Source organism: Ahaetulla prasina, chromosome 9 (genome assembly GCF_028640845.1).
Source record: "Ahaetulla prasina isolate Xishuangbanna chromosome 9, ASM2864084v1, whole genome shotgun sequence".
NCBI lineage: Eukaryota > Metazoa > Chordata > Lepidosauria > Squamata > Colubridae > Ahaetulla > Ahaetulla prasina.
This window is the reverse complement of record NC_080547.1, coordinates 23,080,653-23,089,443: the sequence shown is the minus strand read 5'-3', so window position 1 is coordinate 23,089,443 and position 8,791 is coordinate 23,080,653. Positions and strand designations below refer to the sequence as shown.

The 8,791-nt window shown below is 39.1% G+C and overlaps 1 protein-coding gene across 1 annotated transcript; it reads right to left on the bottom strand.

Moving 5' to 3' along the window:
- Positions 1–1,130: 1,130 nt before the first annotated feature.
- On the bottom strand, positions 1,131–8,544 carry LOC131203948 (nucleoplasmin-like). Its single transcript, XM_058194680.1, has 6 exons — positions 8,475–8,544; positions 8,147–8,232; positions 6,723–6,842; positions 5,747–5,840; positions 3,036–3,226; positions 1,131–1,184 (listed from the first exon to the last, which is right to left on the bottom strand). Exons 1-6 carry the CDS (start codon positions 8,542–8,544, stop codon positions 1,131–1,133), a joined length of 615 nt encoding a protein of 204 aa, XP_058050663.1.
- Positions 8,545–8,791: the final 247 nt, after the last annotated feature.

The window sequence follows — 8,791 nt, the reverse complement described above, 5'->3', positions numbered from 1 at the left end:
AGTGTTCCTGTGCCTTTGGTGTTTAGTCATGCTGGCCACATGACCACAGAGACGTCTTCGGACAGCGCTGGCTCTTCGGCTTTGAAACGGAGATGAGCACCGCCCCCTAGAGTCAGGAATGACCAGCACATATGTGCGAGGGGAACCTTTACCTTCACCTTTGACCAGTGTCAAGAAATTTGGGTCTCTTCAAGGTAGACCTAAAAAATTCTTTTCCAAGGAAGACATTTATGTTTGCAGACATTCTGGGACTCATTTAATCATTTAAAATGTGTTGTGAAGATTTCACATTTCATTATCTATGCTGTGGTCCCCTTCATCAAAGAAAGACCCCTAATCAGGATGGAATAGACAAACAGGAAGAGGTGGAATATCCCTTTACAGGTTTGGAAGAAACTCATATCACTTATCTATGATGGATCATATTCATAAAGGAGCCATAGAATGTATTCTTACCCTATCATCCTAATTCCTGCTGTGGTTGAAAGTCTAGCTTTTTCCACTGAAAAACATATGTTTACATTAATCTTTCTCAGAGCTTTGCCTCCCTCACAAAAAGGCCACAAACCATATTGATGTGAATGTTTAATTCTTTTACAAGAACATAGCGACATATTTACCCATCCCTTTCCAAATGCATCAATCTGTGTCCTTCCGCCAAACCTCTACTGGCTTATAGCATTCCTTTTCCTCCATTGCATTGGTTCCATTTTGTAGTTCAGATCTTGCCAACTTATTCTACTGGTCAAATTTAGATTGCACAGAAGAAGCAAAAGTAGAGGAAGATACATATTATACTTCCTAATGGCTTCTCGTACAGTTCCTGAAGTTGAAAATGAGGTTTGGCCATTCCTAAACCATGCACACATTACTATTTTTATAGCCATTCATTTTCTGTTAGGAGAAAAAAAACTTCTAATTTTCAGAAATGCAAAGGTTTGAAAGCAAGGTTTCAGAAAATAAGTTTTTGCTTTAGGGATGAAGTGCCCATATCCAATAAGTGAATGACTTGTGAAAATAAATACTGGAAGAAGCCTCTTCTTCAGAGAACCTCTTTGGATTTGAAAAGGGTCTCCATCTCCATCAAATGGTTTCAAGGAAGCCACATCTATTTCACCTTCTGCAGGAATTTAAAGCCGTTCCCCCTTAGCAGTAGGCTTCCTTCCTTTGTTTCCTTTTTGAGTCTGTAAGAAAAAGCCAAGGCATTCATAGTTACATGGGCATAAAGATGCCACTCGTGGACATTTAAAACAGGAGTCCTCAACATACAATCGATCACTCAAGCAACCATTTTAAGTTACAACAGACTCCGCTAAAGCTACTTATAACCTAATTTCAAAGTTACAATAACCTCCAAAACACACACACAAACACACACACACACGCACACACAGAGTCCCATAATTGCATTTTGGGTACTTGAGTGCATTATACAGCAACAATATTTTAATCAAAATCTGTTAACTTAAAGAATGCATTAAAAAAATCTGGGAGCCATTACTCCTGCAGAATTGAAATTTTCACAATATTCAGACGAGTTGTATTCACAAAGTTATGCCCATTGCAGCATCCCTGCACTCATATGATCATGACTTCTGATCAGAGGTGGGTTTCAGCAGGTTCTAACCAGTTTTGGAGAACCGGTAGTGGAAATTTTGAGTAGTTCGGAGAACTGGTAAATACCACCTCTGACTGGCCCTGCCCCCATCTAATCTCTGCCTCCCGAGTCCCGGCTGATTGGGAGGAAATGGGGATTTTCCAGTAACCTTCCCCTGGAGTGGGGAGGGAATGGAGATTTTACAGTATCCTTGCCCTGCCACACCCACCAAGCCACTCCCCATCAAGCCATGCCATGCCCCGTCCACCAAGCCGCACCTACAGAACCGGTAGTCAAAAAAAATGGAAACCCACCACTGCGTCTGATGTTTCTTGACAGCTTCCCACTAGCAAAGTCACTGGGGAAGCCTACAGGAAGTCAGAAGTCCCTCTTGCTCCCACTGTTTTGTTTGCCTATGGTCCTTCTGTTTATTCTTTCAGATAAGTAAATATTGACTTAGAGTTTATTTGCCAGTATAATTATTTTTCTATGTATGAGATATACTCTTCTTAGATGATCACACGATCATCCAGCATTGAGGTAAAAAAAAATAATTAGATCAGCCTAAAATTTAATGTTCATTCTGGTCCAAGGATAATTCAGTGGGTCACAGAGTTATCTCATATAAATTATATATTAAAAATTCCATTCTCACCCTTATGGGTGGTATGCATCTTCCTCAATCTCAGGTCCTCTAACCATATATAGGTAGTCCTCAATTTACAACCAGAGTTGAGCCCAAAATTTCTGTTGCTAAGTAAGAATGTTGTTAATTGAATTATGTCACATTTTACAAACTTGTTGCCTCACTTGTTAACTGAATCACTGCAGTTGTTAAGTCAGTAACACAGTTAAATGGCTTCACAATTGACTTTACCTGTCAGACAGTTGCAAAAGAGAACAACATAATCCTGGGGCAAACTTCATAAATATCAGACAGTTGCCAAGCATCCCAATTTTGATCACATAACTATGGGGATGCTGCAACAGTCATAAGTGTGAAAAATAATCATGTCACTTTTTCAGTGCCGTTGTAAGTTGTAAGTCAAGGACTACCTGTGTAGTCAATGGCTAAATAATAGCTAAAATGATGATTTTAGATATAAATCATCATTTTAGCCATTGTATGTGGACCGAGATAGAGAGATAGATGGAGGAGGAGGAGGAGGAGGAGATGATGATGGAGATAATGGAGATATGGAGATGATGGAGATATGGAGACAGAGAGACAGAGAAAGAAAGAGAGAGAGAGAAAGAAAGAGAGAGGGGGGTACATACATAGGTACATAGGTAGATTGAGATATATAAAATCATCACCATCATTTTAGCCATTGTTTATTCACTGCAGGTTGAAGGCCTCTAATATGGAAAATGGCTGAATCAATTTATAAGCTGCCTACTTGTGCATTAGAATCTAATTGTTTCTTCCTAGCTTTACCAGAGTTGGTTCCTGAACAGGTGGCTCTTGTCCTTTCTTGGTTGAAGGCATACGCTTGCTGGATGGACGTTTCACAGGTTTTTCAGGCGAGTCTTCAGTGGAAGAGCTTTCTGAGTCATCACTTTGCTGTGATGATGATGATGAAGAAGACTCTCTCTCCTGATCTTCATCTCCATTCCAGTGCAAGCCAACTGCAAGAATAAACTGAGCTATAGATCTTGCTAGTTTTATGAAAACTGCCTTGATTGCAGCAACAGACAATTTTCCTTAAAGGACATATGAAATAGAACATTAGCTATGCTCTAAATGTCTATGGAGATTCTCAGTCATCCAGGTCAAGTTTGACCCAAAGGTGCTTTTTTCAAGAGTTTGTTTCGAAACAACCACTTCATAAACGCAGGACACAACATAGGAGAGCAAACACACCAGGACTAGATTCAGCACTCCATCTGCATTTACAAGACACAGGCCACTCTTTGGAAGACAACAAAGTCCCTATTTTGGACAGAAAGGATCACTGGTTTGAAAGAGGGGTTAAAGAGGCCACCTATGTCAAAACTGAACAGCCCCCTCTCAACAGAGGGTGAGGGATACGACATCATCTATCTCCAGTCTACAATACAGTCCTTTCAACAGTTCCAAGGAGGCTCCACACCAATCTGCACCACTCAGGTGACCCTGATGACACAGATAAACCTCCAGATGACTTTAATGACACGCTAAAAGAATGCAAATGTCCAGCTGTCTGAAAGGAGTATAAATCTTTCCATTCCACACCATTCAGTCAGAGCTGAAGAAGCTTCTTGGATGAGAAGTGAAAAGTCTTCAAAGAAAAACCAGAAAGTCCAATTGCCTCTTGAAAAAAAACACCTTTGGGATTAGCTATACTCAGTCTGCATTTTTCTGTTATCACGTCTTCAATTCTACATGCAGAAATCAGTTCTGAGAACTTGCCATTCCTAATAAACCAAATAAAGCTGGGAAGTTGATGCCTAGAAGTTGTTGTTTCTACCACACGTGTGAACCCCTTTTTGCAGAGCAATGTGATTATTTAAATTAGCCCGATTCTGTTTTCGGAGAGGAGATACCTTATCCAGCCAAATCATTTCCATTTATAGCTTTACAGCAATCATGGAGAACTGCTGAAAAAAATAATCTACTAAATATCGTTGATGTTCCAATATACGGCTCAAGATTCAATTAAATCTGGTTTGGATTTTTATTTTTATTTTTTGCAGATTTTTCCTAGCAAAAGTAGTGGGAGGAAGGGCTGTAGGTCATGAATTTAATATTTGCAATTAAATCTTTGCTAGGCCTGGATTACATAAGTATATCTTCAGCCCAAACCAATCTATTACTGGATGAAGGTCTCTAGATTGTTATTGACTGCAATATTCCATGCTGATATTATGTGGTTTGGTGGATATACAGTATATTTCCCCAGTCTAGAACGGAGAAAGTGAGTATCCTGAAGTCACTCTTCCAGATTCTGTATATAAAGGAGGACTCAAATGTGCTACTAATCTAGCACCTTAACCACTATATTCCCTTAGTTTTCATGCATAAACACACAAGATGGGGCCTCTGTGGCTCAGACTGGTAAGACAGTCTGTTATTAACAGCAGCTGCTTGCAATTACTGCAGGTTCAAGCCCCACCAGGCCCAAGGTTGACTCAGCCTTCCATCCTTTATAAGGTAGGTAAAATGAGGACCCAGATTGTTGGGGGCAATAAGTTGACTTTGTATATAAATATACAAATAGAATGAAGACTATTGCTAACATAGTGTAAGCCGTCCTGAGTCTTCGGAGGAGGGCGGGATATAAATGCAAATAAAAAAAAAAGTTGGATTTGCATATTACAACCAGCCATAGTTTATTAAAACTATGATCACTTTTGATTCATCAAACATATCAACATATAGCTCACCGTTCACTGATAGTTTCTAATTTACAGTTGCTGAGTTCCCACAGTATATTAATCCCAGATCAATCCAAACATATATCTATACAATGTATGAACCGAGTCTTAAACCAAATTGGTTTAAGCTATAGATAGTATATTAGACAAATATGTTTTCAAAATTCAAATCACTTTATTGCAGTCATTAATCAGCAGAAAATATGTTTTTAGAAATCATATATAATTTTATATATATATATATATATATCTTTGGTTATTCGGGTTTTCTCCTGTGTAAAATTGGAAGTGTCTTGGCGACGTTTCGACGAAGTCTCATTTATCATCTTCAGGCTTCAGCTTCGTGCTTCTGGGAGCAATGTGTGATTGCAGCTGTTTCTTCCTTTTTAACTGCTAGTGGGGGTTTGAACTGATTGGGTGGGAGCTTGGCCCCCATCCAATCAGAGCACAGCCAAGCTCCCACCCAATCAGTTCAAACCCCACTAGCAGTTAAAAGGAAGAAACAGCTGCAATCACATTGCTCAGAAGCACGAAGCTGAAGCCTGAAGATGACAATGAGACTTCAAACGTCACCAAGACACTTCCAAATATATATATATATATATATATATATATATATATATATATATATATATATATATATATATATATATATATATATATATATATATATATATATATATATATATATATATATATATATATATAACAAACACATTTGAGCTGATCTGAAGACTCACTTAATAGAACCCAAGATCAACTTCAGGTTGTCTCAAGGGCTTCGTATTTTACCTGTTACATGTTGTCCAGCAAGGTACACAGGTCCAGATCCTGATTTTAGCCTAAATGTGATGGGAGGAGTCAAATCAAGCCCTGCTAGAGTAGCCTAGAGAACATAAAAATTCATAGTCTGAGAAGCTATTCAACATTTCAATTAAACAAAAATACAAAAACCATGAATACTAACTTGACAGCCAAAAAAACCAATGCAATTCTAAATTGCATTAACAATCAAGATCAAGGGAGGTACTAATACCACTCTATAAAGCCTTGATAGGACCACACCTAGAATCCAGCATCCAGTTTTAGCCACCACACTATAAAACAAATATTGAGACTCTAGAAACAGTGTAGAGAAGATCAGCCAAGATGATTAGGGGACTGGAGGCTAAAACATGATGAACAGCTGCAGGAACTGGGCATGGCAGGTCTAGTGAAGAGAAGGACCAGGGGAGACATGATAGCAGTCTTCCAATATTTGCGGGGCTGCCACAGAGAGGAGGGGGTCAAGCTATTTTCCAAAGCACCTAAAGGCCAGACAAGGAATAATGGATGGAAACTGAACAAGGAGAGATTGAACCTGGAAATGAGGAGAAATTTTCTGACAATGAGAGCAGTCAACCAATGGAAGAGCTTGCTTTCGGAAGTTGTGGGCACTTCATCACTGGAAGCTTTCAAGAAGAGACTGGACTGCCATCTGTCAGAAATGGTGTAGGGTCTGCTTGGGTGGTTATTGGACTAGATGACCTACAAGGTCCCTTCCAACTCTTTTAATCTGTATCTGACTGAACAGTGGCTAGCAAAGTCTACTGTTGCATCTGTCGAATGAGGTCAAGAGGCACTATAGCTGAACTACACAAGATAATTGTTTTAAAGAGTACAACTATGGTTGCTAGAAAACTTTAGAGGAAAAGCTAGCTTTAGGTGGTGTTTGGAATGATCTACCAAATGAGAAATTCTAAAAAACAGTGATTATGATATCACTCACCATTGGAAGTATAGAAAGTTTCAAGGTTGCAATGCGCACTGGAGTAGAATTGGTGCTACTCTTTGGCGGTAAAATCTCTACAACATGGTATTCATCCTTGGCATTTTCCCCAAGGCAGATCTACTTGAAAGAAAGGCAGAGTCACCAAGGCTAACAATATCTTAAGGACCCTCATTATTTCTGAATAGAGTGTTCTGGAGACAGCTTCTCACCTCGACATTCTCTGACCAAGAAATATGTTCAGTTCAGTCCTCATAAATCCTAGCTGTATAACTCCTGAGGATCAGTTGAATGAGGTTTTGACTTAACATGTTGCATAAATTTGTGTCATTCTAATGCAGAGATCTTCAAACTTGGCAGCTTTAAGACTTGTGGACTTCAACTCCCAGAATTCTCCAGCCAGCATAGTGGCTATGCTGGCTGGAGAATTCTGGGAGTTGAAGTCCACAAGTCTTAACACTGACAAGTTTGAAGACCTCTGTTCTAATGTATAAACCAGTGTTTAAGGTTTATATAAATTCAAATAGCAACAGCACTTAGACTGCTTCATAGTGCTTTACAGCCCTCTCTAAATGGTTTACAGAGTCAGCATATTGACCCCAAGAATCTGGGATCTCATTTTACTGACCTTGGAAGGATGGAAGGCTAAGTCAGCCCTAAGCTGGTCAGTACTGAACTCCTGACCATGGGCAGAGTCAGCCCGCAGTACAGCATTCTTACCTCTGTACCACCATGGCTTTATAACTTTATTGCAGTCATTAACCAACAGAAAAAGATTAAGCAAAGCATTCCACTGTATCATTAATGCATAATATAATATCTTAGCAAGACTTTTTATACAGTTGTACACCTCTGAATTTTTTAAATAAAGCAGAAATATTCCTAACCATTTGAATGGGGGAATTGGTTATGATTGGTTATGATTAAGAAAAAAATGTTTATTTACTGCTTATAGTATTTCTACGCTATCGCTTTTCCTCATTGTGTGTCTACATGCATCCCACATATATTCCATAAAGACCCTGGATCTAAAGAAAATTGCACACTAAGCCTTATACCTATGCAAGAGTTAGAAACCTGGTTTTCATATCTGTCATTTTTCTCTGGAGATTCACAAACATAGAAACTCTTCACCCAGAGACTTTTGAAGGAGCAAGCTATAACTCCGTATTCAAAATGCCCCAAATTGGTAACTTTTTTTAAAAAAATGGAATGCTATGAAACTAAGTTGTTAAAATATAACCCCCAACGTTATTTCAATGCTTTGCATTCCATTGTATTTTGATATCAACAGAGGAAAAGAAAACCACTGATGTAGGAAGCAGTCAGAAGAAAATACATGTGAAGCAGAGGGACTGGTGAAGAAAATGTTGACCTTGGATTTCACCTCCTTTTTTTAAAAAAAAGACCAGCTATGCACTTACTGTTCTTAGAGCTAACTGCTGCTCACAGGACCACTCTTCTGGAGTATCAAATGTATAAACTGGATTCTCCCGATTGAGTTGACATCCTGAACAGAAAAAGGGGAAGTTAGAAAGTTGGTTGGCCAACTCATTTTCTCCTGTGGATGGCTTAGTTTAGATCAGAGGTCTTCAAACTTGGCAGCTTTAAGACTTGTGGACTTCAACTCCCAGAATTCTTCATAGTGGCTATGCTGGCTGGAGAATTCTGAGCGTTGAAGTCCACAAGTCTTAAAGCTGCCAAGTTTGAAGACGTCTGGTTTAGATCAAATCCAGAGAAAACATTTCTTACCCCAGATTACACAAACAGGCTTTTCAGAGCAAAAACTCTCATTGGTAGCAGAGCTGGCTTCCAAGGCCATTGCTTCAAGGAAGATCCTCTTCAAAAGACAAAAGACAAGAGATTGTGTAAATTCTGGACAGTTAGCAGATGGACCATTCAAAATGCACTGCAAAAGCTTCAGAGCTGTGAGAAATGGCACCCCAGCTTGCTTCTTTGGGAATGTAATTGCAGTTTGAGTTGTGCAAAAGCAGTGTAGATTTATTTTCAGTGGCTAAATGTCTTAGGCTCGTGTCTACGGAGTTCCTCAGTCACCCAGGTGATAGTTA

Coding starts and splice junctions, on each gene's coding strand:
- LOC131203948 (XM_058194680.1), bottom strand. CDS start 8,544: ATGGCCTTGGAAGCCAGCTCTGCTACCAATGAGAGTTTTTGCTCTGAA. Junction 6,843..8,146: donor AGCAGTTAGCTCTAAGAACA/GTAAGTGCATAG, acceptor TCTTTCAAGTAG/ATCTGCCTTGGGGAAAATGC. Junction 5,841..6,722: donor AACTTTCTATACTTCCAATG/GTGAGTGATATC, acceptor TATGTTCTCTAG/GCTACTCTAGCAGGGCTTGA.